The 18,836-nt window shown below is 58.8% G+C and overlaps 1 protein-coding gene and 1 pseudogene across 1 annotated transcript; both read right to left on the bottom strand.

The window, feature by feature from the left end:
- Positions 1 to 65: 65 nt before the first annotated feature.
- LOC129405420 (small nucleolar RNA SNORA48) lies at positions 66 to 207 on the bottom strand (annotated as a pseudogene).
- Positions 208 to 423: 216 nt separating this feature from the next.
- Positions 424 to 14,669, bottom strand: CSF3R (colony stimulating factor 3 receptor). The gene is made up of 17 exons (XM_055140088.1): positions 14,644 to 14,669; positions 13,650 to 13,704; positions 12,014 to 12,097; positions 9,782 to 10,078; positions 8,295 to 8,418; positions 7,974 to 8,161; positions 6,535 to 6,704; positions 6,288 to 6,441; positions 6,108 to 6,190; positions 5,562 to 5,775; positions 3,919 to 4,107; positions 2,925 to 3,026; positions 2,280 to 2,426; positions 2,043 to 2,183; positions 1,756 to 1,849; positions 1,482 to 1,560; positions 424 to 1,145 (listed from the first exon to the last, which is right to left on the bottom strand). Exons 3-17 carry the CDS (start codon positions 12,075 to 12,077, stop codon positions 663 to 665), a joined length of 2,529 nt encoding a protein of 842 aa, XP_054996063.1. The 5' UTR covers positions 12,078 to 12,097; positions 13,650 to 13,704; positions 14,644 to 14,669; the 3' UTR covers positions 424 to 662.
- Positions 14,670 to 18,836: the final 4,167 nt, after the last annotated feature.

The following is an 18,836-nucleotide window of genomic DNA, read 5'->3' as shown; positions in this document are numbered from 1 at the left end:
GCAAACGCCCTACCCGCTGTGTACTATTGCTCCAGCCCCGCCCCCCCTTTCCTTTTTTACCTCCACTCTGTGTCTAGGCCATGAACCGAGCAAGGGCACAGGGCACAAACCTAAAACCATGCTGGGATAAGCAAGGAATTGTTTTGTGCCTGGCTGCTATATGATGGGCACCACTAACCAGGTGCCCCTTCCCCTAGCACGGGTACAAATCCTATCTAAATTTTAAGGTGCCGATTTTTCCTGGGCAAGCATGTTGCCCATAACCCCACGTTCTGTGTTCTTCGCCTTCAACTTCAGTTATTTTTGGAGTTTCTCGGACCCCGACACCCCTTTGAACAACAATAAAGTCAAGAAGAAACCATTCTGACAATAGTCCCTCTCCTCGCTGCAAAAAAGACTCAGACACGCTTGGAGTTTCTCAAAGTAAATCTCATTAACAAACATTTGAGAGACGGACATGCCTAGAAATAAGCGCGGAAGGGTGGGTTGGAGGAAGGATGCTCTGTCCTTTCCAGAGGGAAGAAGGTGGGACAGAACAGGCGAGAGATGCTGGGCCGGGAGCGTTGGCGGGATGGGTCTCCTTTCTGTCTTTCCAGTCCAGGCCTTACTGCCCTGACCCTCTTCTCTCTCATGGCAGGCCCAGGTGGGGAGCTCCGAGAGCCCTAGAGGCCCCCCAGCCCCTCCACACCATGAATCCGGAGCCCTTGTAAGAGGGGAAAGTCAAACAGTGGTCCAAAGACACAGTCGTCCTCCTGGCTTGGGACCAAGGATTCTGGGATCCCCAGAGGGCTGGCCTGGAACCAGAGGTTCTCATAGGACTTGGGGCTGGGGGTGAAGCCCTCCAAGAGAGGCTGCGTGGAGTCGTAGCGGAGGTAGTGCCCTGGCCCTGGCCCAGAAGGGCTGCCCAGCACCTGCCCATACAGGATGGGGTCGCTGGAGCTGGGCTGGGGCTGGGGCTGGGTGGCAGGGCTCTGGGGGTCCCCTTGGAGCACATAGGTCTGGACCAGGGTGGGAAGTTCACAGTCTCCCAAGCTGTCGGGGGGCTCACAGGGCCCTGGCTGCTTCTCCTCCTCCTCCTCCATCACTATGATCTTGGTGATGGGGGCCATGCTGGCTTCTCGGAGGCTGGGCAACTGGAAGATGTCCTGGACACAAGGGTGGCAAGTGAGGGCACGTGCGTTTCCTCTCTGGCCCAGCCTCTAGAGTGGGGGCTGCTGTGGTGGGGCCATTCCCTGGGCTCTCTGTTGGAACTCAAGCCCACTGCCCCCCTGCTGTTCATCTTTAGCTGGGCACCGTGGGCGGCTGGTCTCAGGCGGGAGCCAGATGAGCCAGGCTTTGGAATGGGTAGAGCTGGGATGCGGATTCAGCTGGGATTCCAGAGGGAGGGGATGCTGGTAGGGAGTGGTGGAAGGCCCCCCTCAGAGGGCAGCTGGACCCCACAGCACCCTGCGCCCCAGTGTTCTCTCCCTTGGGGTCCTCACCTCTGTCATGATGGGAGGAACCCAGGAGCCTAGGCTGCTGTGGGCCGGGTCAGGGACGGTGGGCCAGAGGGGATTCTTCCTGCTGGAGAAGAGGAAGGAGAGGCTGGATCAGGCAGGCCCGAAGCTCCCCCTGCACCCCTCCTCACTCCACATAGCCAGAAGGGAGAAGCCCTGAGCGCAGAAAGAAAGTGGAGGCCCGGGGGGGGGGGGGGAGGCAGGAAGGGGTTGGACCGGCCGGGGGAAGCCGAGTTTCTGGCCCCTGGAAAGGACTTACTTGGGTCTGCAGTAAAGCCAGCAACTTGTGCAGAGGCAGATGAAAAGTAACAGGAGGCCCAAGGGGACCAGCACGGTGTGCAGCGTCAATTCCTCTGAGATTTGGGGGAGTCAGAAGGGGTACGTGAGTGACACGGGGCCTCTGCCTTCAGACTGGGGTGTGGGGTTAGGGCTGGGTCTCCTCTCTCAGACAGGCAGGCCCAGGCCGAGCCTGTCTGCTCTCAGCATGGACGCACCGTAAGCGAAGCACCTTCCCCAAAGTGGCCACCCCTGCCCTCCTGTCGGTACCTAAGGCCAGGGTCATCAGGGTGAGGCTGGTGCTGTTGGCCGTCCCAGCCTGGCTGGCAGCTGTGAGGTGGACGTGGTACAAGCTGGCTGGCTCCAGGCCTTGGAGGACACAGTCGTGGGCAGAGGCATTTAGGTGGGAGGCTGGTGCACAGGAAAAGAGTGAGCGGGGCCCGGAGGCTGGGGCTCCCTCTAACCCCACGGAACACCCCCTTTCGCCTCTGGGTGAGGGGGACTCACAGGAGGACTCGCCCTGAGCGTTGGTCCAGAAGATGGTGTAGTGGGTCAGGGGGCTCTTCCCCAGCTCGGGGGGCTCGGGCATCCATTCCAGATGGGCCCACGTCTTGCCAATGAGCCTCAGACGCAGCTGTGGGGCGCGGGAAGGGCCTATGGGGTGGGGGGGTGGGGGAGAGTGGTGAGGGGTGACGAACGGAGAGCCAGGCAGGCACAGGACTGTCCTTGTGGTTCCCCAGACTTAAGGGCTGGGACACCGTGGGGTGAAGGAGGAAGGGGAGTTCAAAGGGCCTCAGCCCAGCACCATTTCCGGGACTTGCTGCTGAATTCCCTGCCTGTTAGCAGGGCAGGATGGGGACCTGGTTCTCTGAGCAGAAGCCCAGTTGCCTGAGCTCTGCCAGGCACAGTCGGATCCTGCTAACAGGTCCGCCCGGTGTCCCCACAGTTAATCTGGTTCCTACATGGCCTGGCTGATTTCTGCAGGTACACGCTGATTTGGGCCGGCTCACTCCCAGTCCCCATCCCTCCCCTGCTCTCTCCCCGTACCTCCCCCTGCTGTGGAAAGGCGGGGAGGGAAATGGTCCTACATCTTCCTGGCCATGGAGGCCCAGGGAGACAGAGGCAATTCGATGGGGCCTGGGGATGACAGACCTGTCTCTTGGGAATAGGCAAAGATGTGCTGGGAGGGACCCCTGGTGTCCTGGTACAGGGGGGTCACGATGATCTCATAGAGCTGGAACGGCCTAATGTTCTCTGTGGAAGAGAAAATGGAGCAGGAGTAAGCAGGGATGAGGGCTGAGCCAGGCCAACTCTGCGGATATGCAAATTTGAATATATATATATATGCACATGTGTATTAATTTTTCACTCTATTCTAGTCTAATGGGCTGGAGCGATAGCACAGCAGGTAGGGTGTTTGCCTTGTATGTGGCCAACCCAGGTTCGATTCCTCTGCCCCTCTCAGAGAGCCTGGCAAGCTACCGAGAGTATCCTGCCCTCATGGCAAAGCCTGGCAAGCTCCCCGTGGCGTATTTGATATGCCAAAAACAGTAACAACAAGTCTCACAATGGAGACATTACTGGTGCCCGCTCAAGCAAATCGATGAGCAACGGGATGACAGTGACAGGGACAGTGATTCTAGGCCAGTGGTCTATATGTCTCCGTTACCATACTGTGTGGGATCCTATAGCGTTGGAAAGTGTGAGCTCTCCAGTTTTGTTCTTTTTCTCAGCATTGTGTTGGATCAGGGTGAGGGAGGGGACTGGGGGCTCCAGGGATGGTCCCTGACAAATGTTCATCTGTCCATCTCCTAAATCCCCTCCATGAGGGCGGCTTGTTCCTGACCTCTGTCCAGGGCTCACCAGGCCCGTCTGTAGCTCTTTGCAACCTCTGCTTAGAGCCTTGGCTGGGGTAAGAGAGGGAATACCGGAGGAGCGGGGGGAGGGGCTGGGCGAGGCAGAGGCAGGTCGGTGTTGTAAGGGCACTTGGACCAGAGGTAGGAAGGGCTTCCGGTTTGGAGCACTGGGGATGAGCACATTGAAGGGTGAAGCACAGCTGCGGAGCCAGCTTCTCTGGGTGCTCGGCCCTCCCTGCCTCCCCCTGTCCTGAGCTGCCCACCGGCCCAGCCCCCCGAGTCAGACTCACCCTGTAGCAGGGTCCCCATGATGCTCCCGTTTGGCTCCATCTTCCAGCTGGTGTTGCTGCCGCTCGGGCTGGGGGGACCCAGGCCCCACTCAACCACATAGCCCCAAGGCTGAGGGCTGGGGGGCTCCCAGCCCACCCAGAGGCTGTGAGGGTCCTGAGCCAGGGTGTACAGTCCGGCCAGCGGCGGGCCTGCAGGTAGAGTAGGAGGACACAGGGTGTAGGGAGGAGAGCTCAGGCCGGGAGTCCCATGTCAGCTGACAGGCAGGGGTGGGGGGAACCTGGCTGCTTATTCTCCAAGTGATACCAGGCCCTGGTCTAATTTCTGTCACGTTGGTGGCTGGCTTCTATTTCGCCTTCCTCATGGGTAGAATGGAATGACGGTCAGAGAGCCTGCTGGCCAGGGCCCTGGTGCAGTTCTCTGTCCCGTTTGGGGAAGACAGCATGATAAGGGCCAGCTCTGGGGATCTGGCGGTGGGGGGATTCCAGGGATGGTCCCCGACAAACGTTCATCCTTCAGTCTCCTAAATCCCCTCCATGAGGGCAGCTCCACGCCTGTGTTCATTCGATCAATGAGACAGAGAGGTTAAGTAACTGGCTAAGATCACACAGCTGGTGAGCGGGCGAATTAGGTGTTGCTCACGATATTCTCACTCAGTGAGAGGAACCTGGGGTAGGGGTGGCTGATGCCCCGAGGAAGAGGAGCTAACTCAGGAACCATATTCTAGCTAGAAAAACTTAGGGCTTTCTCTCCTGGTTTTGTTTTTGGGCCACACCTGGTGATGCTCAGAGGTTATTCCTGGCTCTCAGGGATCACTCTTGGCAGTGCTCGGGAGACCATATGGGGATCAAACTTGTGTTGGCTACATGCAAGGCAAACACCTGACCCGCTGTACGGTTGCTCCTGTCCCCTCTCTCCTGTTTTTGTCCGAATAGAGCATGTGTGTATGTGTGCATTTGTGTGTATTTGGGTAGGCAAGTCAGCAGCTTAGCCTGGCTCTGGTCAGTGATAAAAGCAGGTAATACACGTAGACCCATTTCTTTGGGCGTGGCGTGTATGTTTTGGGTAGGGGTTTGGGCCATACTTGGTGGTGCTCAGGGGCTATTCCTGGCTCTGTGCTTAGGGATCACTCAGGAGTGCTCAGGGCGCTGTATGTAGTGCAGATGACAGAACCAGGAGTGGCTGCGTACAAGGGAAGCACCTTAACCCGGTTCTATCTACCTCTCTTCGAGCCCCAGATCTGGCATGTCTTTTTTTTTTTTTTTCTTATTTAGGCCACATTCAGCGGTGCTCAGGGCTTACTCCTGAGTGCTTATAGTTTACTCCTGAATCTGTGCTCAGGGATTATGCCCGATGGGGCCTGAGGGACCATATGGGGACCATAGGGGGTGCTGGGGTTGGAACTGAGATTGCCACATGGGGGAAAATGCTCCACCTGCTGTACTGTCTCTTTAGCCCCTGCCTGGCATGTGTAAACTGTGGAACTTTCACAGCCACCCTTGGGGTTAGGTGCTGTAATTCCCCATTTGCTAGATGTGTGACCTGCCCAGGTCTCACTGCAGTGTTTGGCAGGACTAAGTTTGATCCCAGGCAGTGGACCCCTGGGTCACTGCCTGGCCACACGGACAGCTGACCCCCCCTTTACCTCGGCTGTCCAAGAAGACCACCGACGTGGGAGCAGAGGTCCCGGCCGAGTTGTATGCCAGCAGCCCCACCTCCTGCACGTGCCAAGGCAAGTGGAAGGTGCAGCCCAGGGCCGAGGTGTTGCAGAGAGTTATCGCCGCCACGTCCTGGCCTGGGGGGCTCCAGGAGACCAAGTAGCCCTGGATCTGCCCACTGTCTTCCTCCAGGGGCACTGGCTGTGGAGGGCACAGGAGGAAGAGGAGAAGGCGATGTGCATCTGGCGTTGGGGGGGGCACTCCCGTCGGGGGGAGGGTGCAAGTCTCAGGAACTGGCCCGCAGCCCAAGGTTGCCCTCCCTCCCCACTTCCCTCTGTCCCCGAGGTGAGGTGAGGTGAGGGGCAGGCTGGAGGGCAGGAGGAGGGAGCAGGTTTCCCTCGCTTCCCAGCCACACGCAAAGGGCAGCAGGTCCTTGGCCTGCATGCGGGGCCTGCTGGAGCGGCCTGTGTTGGTGTTGGGCCCCCAGGGCAGGGCTCTGTCCGGGAGTGAAGGTGGCCATCAGCGAGGATTACCTTCCAGAACAACTGCACGGCCCCTGTGCGGGGGTCCTGCTGCCTCTGCCGCCGCCACCACGTGTCCAGCCTGATCACGGGAACTGCGGGGGGGGGGGGGGGGGAGCAAGAATGGAGCTGGTCAGGGGCTGGCCTGGCGGTGGGACTGCGTGCTGCTTCTGCCCCGCACCTCCCACCTACCCCGCTCTGCCGTGGTCAGCTCCAGGCTGGCGCTCCAGCTGCTCCAGTGACCGGGCAGGGGCCAGCGCACGCAGCGCATCTGCAGGGCGTAGGCCGTGGACGCCAGCAGCCCGCAGAGCTCATGCCGAAGGGGCTTGGAGAGCAGGGGGCCCACCTGGGGAGGGCACAGCTGTGAGCCTGGACCCGGGGGCCCTGTGGAAAGCCCCCGCCACCCCCCCATGTGACACTGGGTGACCCTCTGCCTCACCACGGTCCAGTTGGCCGCCATGCGGCCGGGCTGGTAGCGTAGCTCGCACTTCTGCTCCACGTACAGGCTCGACTTCAACAGCTCCCAGCGCAGCCGCAGGCAGCCCGGCGGTGGGGGGCCCCCCTCGGGGTGCGGCTCCAGGGCCCTCAGGGTGGGGGGCTCCAGTTTCACTGCCAGGAGAGGGGGTGCCAGACCATTCCCTGCCAGATCTGCCGAGCCTCCCGCTTAACTTCTTTCTCATTTTTGTTTAGGTGAGATCACAGCGGGCCTCACACACACAGTGCAGGCTCCTACCCTGAGCTAGAGCCGCCTTAGCTCCCTCCTGCCTGCCTGTCTGTGCCCGGCCTCCTCCCCGGGACCTCCTCTCGCCTGTTCTTGTCTCTGACATCTCATCTCTGCCGAGTGCGCACGTCTCTGCAGCTTTCGAGGTCTCTGGGCCAGACCCTCATTCATTCGGGTGGCTCTGTCTCCTGGAGCACTTTCCCCCTAGATGGCAGTGGGTCACCCCTCGTTTCCTTCCAGGATCTTCTTCTTCCTTTTTTTTTTTGCTTTTTTTTTGGGTCACACCCAGCGATGCTCAGGGGTTACTCCTGGCTTTGCAGTCGGGAATTACTCCTGGTGTGCTTGGGGGACCATATGGGATGCCGGGGATCGAACCTGGGTCGGCCGTGTGCAAAGCAAATGCCCTACCCGCTGTGCTATCGCTTCGGCCCCTTCTTCCTTTTTTTTATTTTTATTTTTATTTTTATTTTTTTTGCTTTTTGAGTCATACCTGGCGATGCTCAGGGGTTACTCCTGGCTCTGCACTCAAGAATTACTCCTGGTGGTGCTCGGGGGACCATATGGACTGACGGGGATAGAACCCAGATTGGTCCTACCCACTGTACTACTATTGCTCTGGCCCCATCCTCCCAGGATCTTCTTAAAGGTCACCTGGTGGGCAAGGCCTTTCCTGGTGCCCCTGCCCTGCCTTCATTTCTCCGTCACGCTTAGCATCCTCTGACAGTCTGTTGTTTTGGGCTACATGGGCGGTGTTCAGGACTCACTCCTGCTCTGTGCTCAGGGGTCACTCCTGGTGAGGCCCAGGGGACCACAGATAGTACTGGGGGTTGAACCATGGTCTGTGTGCAAGGCAAATGCCTTAACCTCCGCGCCACTCTGGTCCACTGACAGTCTCTCTCCCCTCTACCACTCCCCCCACTCCCTGTCCCCGTTTCCTCCAAGGGTGGGGATTTGGACATCTTGTTCGCTGCTGCGTCTGCCGTGGTGCCTGGTACACAGAGGCACGTCCAGGCCGGTACTTGGGGCCCTTTGCGTGGGTCTGTGCCTGCAGCCCACCCGGCTTCCCATCTCCTCTCTCCCCTCCTCCGAGATGTCGGTGCCTCACGGTGTCAGCCCGGGGCAGGGGCCTCTCCCCTTCCTGGCCTCGGGTCACTCACCCACGTCGCTGGGCATGAGACACAGTGGCGCAGACTTGCTGGTGCCCAGCGCGTTCTCTGCTTGCACCCAGAGGCTCATGTTCTGGTACAGCTGCAGGTGTCTGCGCGGGATGGTGCAGCGGCTGTGCCCCGCCTCGGGGATGCAATTGGGGAGTGGCGCCTCGGGGCTCTGGCACTGGTTCCTTGTCCTGTAGGCATGGGCGTCGGCAGAGGAGGGAAGGGAGGTCTCTTCTGCCCCCCACCTTTGCCTCTGCCCCCCCGCCCCTCTGTCCTGACCCTACCCTGCCCCAGGATTGGCACGTGACCCACGTCCCGACTCACCGGATGCTCTTTAGGGTGAAGTTAGTGGGCAGGAAGGTGTCGGGGCCTGGATCCCACTGGCAGGTGAGGCTGTTGGTTGTGACGTTCATGAAGCAGGACAGGTTGTGGGGCGTTGGAGGAGGGTCTGTAGGCAGGGAGAGGAGAGTCAGGACTTTGGGTAGGACCCCTCAGACATCCCCCTGCACCCTTGCCTGGGACCTCACTCCGGATCATTTCCTCTGTGGTGCCCTGTCTCTACTCCTACCTCCAGGTAGTGTGGCCCTGGAGAGGAGGGGGTCCCTGGCTTGAGCCTGTGATTCTTTTGTTATTATTATTATTAATATTATTATTATTGTTTTTGGGTCATACTCAACGGTGCTCAGGGGTTACTCTTGACTCTGCACTCAGGAATCACTCCTGGCAGTGCTCAGGGGCCCACATGAGATGCCGGGAATCAAACTTGGGTCTGCCATGTGCAAAGCAAGCACCCTCCCAACTGTACTATTGCGCCTACCCGTACTGTGATTCTTTTGTTATCATGGTGCTGGTTGCTGCTTGGGGCAGGGGGTCACACCTGGAGTCTCACATAGGCAAGTCATGTGCTCTGTTACTGAGAGACATCCTCAGACTTACAGTTTTTTTTTTTTTTGGAGGGGGAGGGTTGAGCCACACCTGGCAATGCTCAGAGGTTACTCCTGGCTCTGTACTCAGGAATCATACCTGGTGGTGCTTGGGGGACAATATGGGGTGCTGGGGATTGAACCTGGGTCAGTCACATGCCCTATGCAAGGCAAGTGCCCTACCTGCTGTATATCTCTCTGGCCCCTTGTGATTAATTCTTAACCAAACGTTATTCTCTCCCTTTCCCTTATGCACTGACTTGACACAAACACACCTTTTCAGTCAGAGATCAGCATGGACACGGCCCTCTCTGGGTCCGGCTCCATGACCTGGGAGTTGTGTAGACTGGGGAGCCGTATAGTTTTGGTTCCTGCCTTGGCTGGTGAGTCACACTGTGTGCATGACTAAAGTCTGGGCTTCCTGTTTAATAGTTCGTGATCTTTAGCAAGTTACTTACCCATGCTGGACCTTAATTTTCTCATCTGCAAAGTGGGACTCAGTTGCACCCCTATCAGTAGGGAGATGACTTGAAATGATGCCTGTCAAGTGCTCATTGAGCAGGTGTTCACTCAAGAGGCGCTTGTAACTGAGGTGCTAGAACCATAGTACAGTGGGGAGGGCATTTGCCTTGCATGAGGTTGACGCAGGCTTGATCCCTGGCATCCCATATGGCTTCCTGAGCACCAGCAGGGTGTGGCCCAAGCATTGCCAGATGTGGCCCAAGAATTCCCCCCCCCAAAAAAAAATCCCAAATAAACAAAAAACCCCAAAAAACCAAGCAACCAAACAAACCAAAAAAAAACCCCAAAAGCCCCAGTAGCTCATATTGACATTGGCAGATGGGCTTTGGGGTGAGAGCATATGGTGGCGGGTGTGGAGGGACTCACAGCCTGCCCGCAGCTCGGCCTGGTCCAGGATCTGCAGGTGGCCGCCCCAGCGCAGGCCGCAGAAGAGCAGGGCCCGGGGGCGGGTGAGCGGGGGCAGGGTGATGGTGGACTCCTGGCTTCCGTCTGGCAGGCGCTGCTGTCTGCCACCAGTTTGAAACTCGGCGTCCAGCTTCCACAGAATCTGTGATTCTCGGTCCACGTGGAGGCATTCCTGACGGATGGTGCACGAGGCCGTGACAGGGTCCCCCAGGAGGACGACGGGGGCCGAGAGGTTGATGTTCCCGCACTGCTCCAGGCCTGCGGTGGGGGAGAATCCACGGGCTTCCGTGAGCCTTTGTCGGGTGCCCGCCCCAGGGTCCTCATTCTCCCAGGCCCCACCCCAAGGCCTGGGGACTGTGACACAGACAGTGCCGCCTGGTCCCTTCTGGTGGGGGGAGCACTCTGATGATTTCCCAGATAACTGCCTTGTGGCCTCAGCCTCTGCAGACACCCAGGTGAACCGCTGCCCTCTGATGGGAGACTGTCCCCCAACCCTCCCCAGGGATGGTGAAAGCAGTGATCTGACAAGAACCGCGCGGAGAACCACCTCGGCCATGGCGGTCTTCTCAGAACTCACATCTGGCTGCCTTACCCATCCCCATGGCAGCATGGTCTGTGGCCTGCCTGCCTGCCATCGCCCTGGAAGGCGGCAAGGCGTGGCGGGTAAGGGCACCGATGGGCTTCAGCTGCTTCACCTAGAGCCTGTGTCTGCTACTTATTCTCTACGTGGCCCTGGGAGGTTGTGGGGCCACAGACGTTATGAGCAGACGTTATGCCTCAGTGTTCTTATCTGCAGAATGGACATGAGGCTATCCTGCCTACTGTTCCTGGAAGGACTGGCAGGGAGAGGGTGTGTAAGGGACTCTGACTCCGAGCAGCCCTGTTATGGAAGGATTTGCTATTCTGGTGTGTGTGTGTGTGTGTGTGTGTGTGTGTGTGTGTGTGTGTGTGTGTGTGTGTGTGCATGTGTGAGCGCGGGGGCTCACACGTGTCCAGATCAGGCTGAGCCCTGGAATTCCCGAAGCCCTTCTCTCTAATCATGGGGGTTTGTGTGCCTCCCAGAGTTTCTGCTGCTAGACGGAGGGTCCTTGAGGCCTGATTCCTTGGCTGTCTTGCTGATACTGCATTTCCAGTGCCTCACCCAGGGTAGGGAAGTATTGAAGATGTGTTAAGCAAAGAGCTAAACAAATAAGCACCTTTCTTGCCCCTGTTAAGGCTCCCTTTGTGTGCGGCTTCCAGCACAGCAGGTAGGGCCTTTGCCTTGCACGTGGCCGTCCCGGGTTTGATTCCTCCGTCCCTCTCCGGGAGCCCAGCAAGCTACCGAGAGTATCCCACCCGCACGGCAGAGCCTGGCAAGCTACCCATGGCGTATTTGAGATGCCAAAAGCAGTAACAACAAATCTCACAATGGAGACGTTACTGGTGCCCGCTTGAGCAAATCGGTGAACAACGGGACGACAGTGCTACAGTTCACTTTCAGGCCACACCTGGTGGTGTTTGGCGGTGCTCTTGACTCGGTGCTTGGGGATCGCTCCTAGCACGGGGTGTCAGGGGTCAGATCTGGGCATCCAGTGTGCAAAGCCTGAATGCAGCCTGTGGAGCCCCCGCCAGCCCTCTCAGGGGTCCTTGGGCTGCTTTGTTAAGCGGGTGGGCAGGCCCTGGAGGAAGGGCCCTTTCCCTCAGTCCCCAGGACAAGTCCCAGGCTCTGTGGGGCCCCCACTGCATCATAGACTCAGATTAGCAGAGCGGAGAGACCCTTGCAAAACTGCCGCAGAAGCAAGACTTGTACCCTGAAAGGAATATGCAACAGGGACCGTGGGGCCCGCTAACCCTAACTGTCGCAAAGTGTGTGTCCCAGCCGTGGCCCCAGACACTGGAGGCCCTGATCGCTCCAGAGAACGTCTCCTCCTCCCAGGAAGTACCTGCCTCCTGCCGTCTCCCCCAGCCGCTCCACCGGCCCCAGAGGTCGGCAGCTACGCCCGAGGCCCCCGCCCCGCCAGTTCCCAGGGAGCTGGCCTGTGCCGCTGTCTGTGAGTGGAAGCCTGGCCCCGCCTTGTGTCCCAGGAGATTCTGTGGGATCCCCCTTGGCGGCAGTGCAGCAGCTCCGGGAAATGACGCTCCCCCTTCTCTGTCACCCCCAGATGTTGCCCTGACGCCCCCTCCCCCACCGCACCCACTCCCGGCCATACTCACTTCTGGGGAGCAGCAGGATGATGAAGGCAGCCGTGGCCAGGTTCCCAGGGCCCAGCTCCGCCATGGTGTCAGCTGGGGGTTCACCTGGAGACAGAGGGCGCGGGTCAGGCTGGGGGCCGGGGGCCGTGGCTGAGCTTACTTCTCTCCCTGCCCCAGCGAAGCTCTGGCCAGGCACTGGGCACTTCCCACCTGCAGAGCAGATGTAGCAGCAGCCGACCCTGCTTTGGGCTTGGGGAAGAAGCTCTGAGGGCTGCAGGTCTGGCCTGGGACGGCCACTGCTTCACGTGCCTTTCGGGAGAGAGCAGGGCCAGGGGCAGAGGGACCAGTGTTCTTTCCCCTTCCCTCTGAGCTTGGCTGGGTACCCCCTAGCGGGGGAGAGCCCAAAGTTGGGGCGGGCTTGACAGCCAGTTTATTTGGGGAAGGTCCCAGGAGCTGAGTGTGGGGACAGAGTCCACCCAGGCCCTGGCGCCAGGCTGGTCACCTCTGTGGACCACAGGCTCGAGCCTGCCATCACCGTCCAAGGAGCTGCGCAGAATGCATCTCGGAACTGGTCATCCAGAGAACGATTTATCCCCTGGCTGGAGCAGAGGAACATTTATTCACTGGTCCCTGTCGCCCATTGGTTAAAGGATGTCCCCTGGCATATGGACTCCCCGGATGGCCGGTTTGCACATGCATGAATGTTCCCGGGCTGAGCCGGGCTCACGGCGCAGGAGGCCCTGGTGGAGGCAGCAGCTGCCTGAGGAGGCCGGACAAGGGGCCCCTATGGGCGGTGGACATGGGTGGGGACCATGGGGTCCGGTTCACCCCGAGTTCTAGGTACACACCCCTGGGGGTGTCTGTGGCCATGGATGGCAGCTGCGTGGATGAGGGGCGTGAGCTGCTCTGGGAGTGTAGGCAGAGGTTCCCACTGCAGGGGTAGGCGTCCGACCTCCCTGTCCCTCCTGCTTCCGTGGGGGCCTCCAGCACTTCTCGCACTGCTGGGGGTATCTGTGCAGGGGCCTCTGGTCAGCCTGCGTGGACATGCAGGGGCCAGCCTGTGTGCGCAGGGAGGAAGCCTCTCTGCTCCTCTCTCTCCCCTTCCCCGCCCTGGGCTGTCCCTGGACGTGTTTGTATCCAGGTGGTGCTGGGCCGCAAGTTTCTGCAGATCAGCAATGTCGCAGCACCACACTGGACGGAGGTCACTCTGCACGGTGTCCTCTCCCCTGGGAGCCGGCTGGAGTCCACCCTCATCCCCTCTGGGCCCCGAGGCTTTGCGCAGTGAGAAGCCTGGGCAGCGGCACCAAGCAGTCTGTCTCTGGGTCAGTGCTGGGCCACCCCCTGACTGCAACTGCCCACTGGACTCTGCAGCCCTGCGGGGAGAGTCGGGTTCGAGGCCCAGATTTGGGGACACAAATCCCGCCTCTGTCTATTGTTCACGGTGTCCTGGGAAGGGCAGCTGCAGACCCAGCCTGTGCCCTAGGAGGTGCCCTTCCTCCTTCTCCACCCCCAAGCCCCCAGCCCCCAGATCTCCTTCCCAGGCTGCTGCCCTGCCTGGATTAAGTGAACCCCTGGGGGCCTGCTGGAGCACGGGCCATTCTCTAGGGGCCACTGCAGCTCCCAGTCAGACCCTCTGATCTGCTGGCTGGCCACTTACCGGCTTCTCGACCTTGGACAGGTTACTTCGCCCCCTGGAGCTTCGGTTTCCGCATCTGTGAAGGAGGGACAGGGTCATTCCTGAGGCTTTTGGGGAGGCAGGATCCAGATCACCAGAGATAAGAGCACTTGCCAGGTGCCCATGTGGGGGCTGCGGTGCCCTGCCCCCATCCCAGCCTCCTGGGCCCGCGGGGTGACGGTAGAGCTCTCCGGGGCCTTCTGGCTCCTTGACCCCGCAGTTTTCTCCAGTAAGCTGCCCCCCACTCACGGATTCCCAGAGTAATCCCTGAGTTGCTGCCATCACTCGCCCTTTTCTGCTTCTCCCCCCACCTCCCCGCCACCGCCTGCATCAACACCACCTCCACCCCTCCCTGCCCTTTCTCCACCCATCTCCACCGTCTCTCCGTTCTCTATTGCCCCTGTTCTCAGAGTCTCAAGAGAGAGAGAGACTCTGGAGAGGGTGTGAGTGAGGAGAGGGAGACAGCGGGGTCAGGGAGAGTGAGGCGGTGGCAGGGGTGAGAGTGTGGATGAGGACAGAGGGACGCCCCGGAGCGGGAGCCAGAGAGAGAGAGAGAGAGAGAGAGAGAGAGAGAGAGAGAGAGAGAGAGAGAGAGAGAGAGAGAGAGAGAGAGAGAGAGAGAGAGAGAGAGAGAAGCCCAGCGCAGAGATCGGAGGCCCAGGAGCTTTAGAGTTTGAGATTGAGGGACCGGGAGGAGCAGGTGGGGTCTGAGCCAGGCAGAGTCAGCCCCAGGGGAGCAGCTGAAGGGGAGTGATTCTGTCTCCAGAGCCCAGGGCCCCAAACCCACCTATCTCTGCGTCTCCCTCACGCCTGCCAAGGAAAGAGTGTCCTGGGGGCTGGGGGCCCAGGGACAAACCCTAGAGGCAGGTCCCCTGGGCCTAGGCCTTGACCGAATCCCTGGCAGACCAGGAGGACTGGGCCTGGGACTCAGACCCCAGTGAGCCCCCCGCCCCTTCCCGGGGGGTCCCCTACTCACACTGGCACCCGCGGGGCCAGCGCCCGCCGGCCCCCTGGTCTCCCTCTCCTCCTCAAGGCAGGTTCCTGAAAACGGTTCAGCGTCTGTCTGTGCCCAGACCCAGGGCAGAGGATTGCGACAGCGCCCAGCCACCCTCCCGCCTGGCCTGCAGCCGGGCAGCCCCTTCCTCCCAGGAAGGAGGCGGAGGGGAGCTGCAGAACCCCCCCACTCCCCGCCAGCCTTCCTGCCTCGGGGGTCTTACAGGGGCTGGGGGGATGTGGCAACTTTGTCCCCCTCCCCTGCCTCCGGATTTCCTGACCTCAGAGCCTTGGGGCTGGCCAGGGCGCAGGCTCCAGCAGGGCTGGGTGTCCCTCCTAGCCCCCCACCGCTCCCCGTTCCCTGTCGATGGACTCTGAGGGGTACCACTGGGAGACGGACCCGGCTGGAAGGCGGGCCCAGCCCTCAGTCTCCTTGTGTCACTTCACTGCGGGGCCCAGATGCGCACAAGAGTCAGGGGGGTACTTTCCAGACGCCGGGGGTTTACAGCCCTGTGCCTTCCTCACAGCCTCCCTCTTTTCTAAGTGTCCTCCACAGGCTCACAGCCCAGGAGGGTGGAGAAATGGGGACTCTGGGAAGAGTGTCTCTGTGTGCTCGCGGGAGACTAGGAGCACCTTCCCCGAGGCAGTGCTCGTCTGCTCTGTTGAGCACTCCTGTTGGTTTTGGGGGCCATACCGAGAGGTGTTCCTTTGGGGGCTCCTCCTGGCTCTGTGCGTGGAGACGGGAGAGGAGGATCACGGGGTGCCAGCGGGAGAGTCTGCGCCTCTGCTTGCTCAGCAGGTGCCCAGCTGGTGAGCTGTCTCCCTGGCCTAGATTCACCGCAGGTTTGTTTGTTGGCTCTTCGTGTGACCAGGGATGGAACCCCGGGCCTCCCCCACGTGAGGCAAGCGCTCTGCTGCCTCCGGAGCCAAATCCCTGGCAGAACACTTCAAAAAATATGTATTTACCAAGTGGAATTTTGATTTTTGAGAATTTTTTTTTTTTGCTTTTTGGGTCACACCTGGCGATGCACAGGGGTTACTCCTGGCTCTGCACTCAGGAATTACTATTGGCTGTGCTCAGGGGACCATATGGGATGCTGGGATTCAAACCTGGGTCGGCCGAGTGCAAGGCAAACAAACGTCCTACCCGCTGTGCTATCGCTCCAGCCCCAATTTTTGAGAATTTTTATGGCTTTTGCGTATTTGCTTTTGCAGTCTTTATACATGTGGTTTTGGTGAAGCATTTTCTTTTCTTTTCTTTTTTTTTTTTAAAGATCCCTTTTCTTTATTTTTTATTTTTATTTTTGTTTTTGGGTCACACCCGGCGATGCACAGGGGTTACTCCTGGCTCTTTCACTCAGGAATCACTCCTGGCGGTGCTTGGGGGACCATATGGGATGCTGGGAATCGAACCCAGGTTGGCCGCATGCAAGGCAAACACCCTACCCGCTGTGCTATCGCTCCAGCCCCTGGTGAAGCATTTTCATACAGGATGGTTTTGTCGTGAAACACAGCTAAAGCCAGCAGGTGAGTCATTTTAAGGACTATTATTTTTCTTTGTCTTTTTCCAAATCCATAGAGCTAGGAGACTTGTTACAGTTTTGTCATGTCCCACAATTTATTCCTTTAAGGATTTTTTGTTAGTTGAGGTAAAGTGGTTTACAAGTTTCCACATTATTGCTTGGTTCCTTTTGGACTGAGTGGAAATAGACTCTACTTCATGACTCCCATACCCTGCCTTTGTTTCTTGTTTACAAATCATTTCAGGGCACTTTTTCTTTTTTCTCTCCCTCCCTCCCTCCCTCCCTCCCTCCCTCCCTCCCTCCCTCCCTCCCTCCCTCCCTCCCTCCCTCCCTCCCTCCTTCCCTCCCTCTCTTCCTTCCCTCCCTCTCTTCCTTCCTTCCTTCCTTCCTTCCTTCCTTCCTTCCTTCCTTCCTTCCTTCCTTCCTTCCTTCCTTCCTTCCTTCCTTCCTTCCTTCCTTCCTTCCTTCCTTCCCTCCCTCTCTCTCTTGTTTTTGGGTCACACCCGGCAATGCACAGGGGTTACTCCTGGCTCTGCACTCAGGAATTACTCCAGGCAGTGCTTGGGGGCCATATGGGATGCTGGGAATCGAACCCGGGTTGGCTGTGTGCAAGGCAAGTGCCCTGCCTGCCACATGATCTCTCTGACCCTGTGACTAAAAAGTTGGAAGAGTGAAATGTCCTTTAAGCCGATATTACCTGCAGAGCCCTCTGGTTGCTTATGTAGCTGCTTGTAGTAGCCCCTTCCCTCATCCTTGCTGATGGTCAGAAGCCAGGCTGCGTCCTCCTCCGCCCTGACACCCCAGGGGCCTCCCTCAGAATCCAGGTCGGCTCCAACCACACTTCGGCTTGTTTCCTGACCCGCTCAGGCTCCCTTCTGCTCCTGACACTTTTTTTTTTTTTGCGTTTTGGGTCACACCTGGCGATGCACAGGGGTTAACTCCTGGCTCTGCACTCAGGAATAACTCCTGGTGGTGTTCGGGGGGACCATGTGGGATGCTGGGAATCGAACCCAGGTTGGCTGCATGCAATGCAAATGCCCTCCCGCTGTGCTATCACTCCAGCCCCTGCACCCACTCCTTTCTGCTGGGGCTTTTCCCCGCCCCTTCTCTGCCCTCTTGCTCAAATGTCACCTTCTCCTTGAGGTCCCCTCTGACCACCCCTGTCCTGCCCCCTCCTCTATTTCCCCTCTCCCCTTCTGCTGACCATCCCTGCAGCTTCCTGTCCTGTGGACCCCGAAGCCCCAACTGCAGGCCAGTGCGAGCTCTGTGGGGGCCGAGGGCAGAGTCTGTTTGTGTAACAGGATCTCCGGCATCCGCGCCACTGCCTGTCATGAGTGAGCCCACGACACATGTTTGTGGAAGAAATGATTGAGCGATGGATCCTCTCCCACCTCACCAAACCTGTCCCCATCCCCGTGTGCCCCATTCCTGGTCCAGGTGAATGATCCTGCCAACCCCGAATCCTGCCTCTTACCCCGGGGGCCCTGGTGTCAGTGCTCAGTGGCCCTCCTTTCCACAGCCAATCAGCTCAGCGACGGGAGATGGGACCTTTATCACCACCGAGAACACACGGCTGGGGACAACGGTGAGCACACGGCTTCATTTGTTTGTTTATTTATTGGCTTTTTGGGTCATACCCGGTGATGCTCAGGGGTGACTCCTGGCTCTGCACTCAGGAATTATTCCTGGCAGTGCTCAGGGGACCAAATGGGATGCCGGAGATCTAACCCGGGTTGGCCGTGTGGAGCAAGTGCTCTACCCGCTGTACTATTGCTCTGGACCAGTTTATTTATTTTTGACATTAAGAAAATTTTAAAAACCCAAATCACCATGAATTATAAATTTACAAAGATATTTCTGACTGTATTTCAGATGTATATTTTCCAACACCAATCTCTTCACCAATGCCTCCTACCCTTCACCAATGTCCCCAGTTTCCCTCCTGCCCCCAGCCTGCCCTAATGGCAGGTGCTTTATTTTTTCCTAGTTTTTGGGCCACACCCAGAGATGCTCAGGGGGTTACTCCTGGCTCTGCACTACACTCCTGGCAGTGCTCGAGGGGCCATATGGGATGACAGGGGTGAACCCCGGTTGGCCATGTGCACTGCTGGCACCCTACCTGCTGGACTGTTTCTTAGGCCCCTTTCCACTTGGGCAGGCACTTCCCCTCGCCCACTATCCTAGTGTTCCCTTCCCTAACTTCTCTCCCCCACCTCTGTCCCAGAGGCAAGCTTCCTACTGAAGACCAGAAGGAAAGATAAAGTAAGGAAAGATAATGCCATATGAGTGGATCTGGAGAGTGTCTTGTTGAGAGAAATCAGTCAGGGGGAGAGGGCGGACTCCCCCGATCTCTCTCATGTGCGGGATATGAGGAGTGCGGAGCTTTTTCTAGCCCACCTATGTGGGGTCTGGCTGGGATGCTCAGGCTGGCTGCCATTCTGCCGCTCTGCAATTCTCCTCTGCTCCCTTTGTCACCCCCCCCCCCCCCGGATCCTTACAGGGATAACCATGCCCCCTCCCACCCAGCCCCCCGCCCGCCCTCTCCATGGTCTGTGGTGCTCCTGTCTGATCTGCCTCCACTTCCTGCTCCAGTCCTGCCAGTTTCCTGGCATCGCTCTGCCCGCCCTCACTTGGGGCTTTGGCATCTCTCTGT

Source organism: Sorex araneus, chromosome 5, assembly GCF_027595985.1.
Source record: "Sorex araneus isolate mSorAra2 chromosome 5, mSorAra2.pri, whole genome shotgun sequence".
NCBI classification, from domain to species: Eukaryota; Metazoa; Chordata; class Mammalia; order Eulipotyphla; family Soricidae; genus Sorex; species Sorex araneus.
Note: the sequence above shows the minus strand (reverse complement) of the source record. Positions and strands in the feature narration are given on the sequence as shown.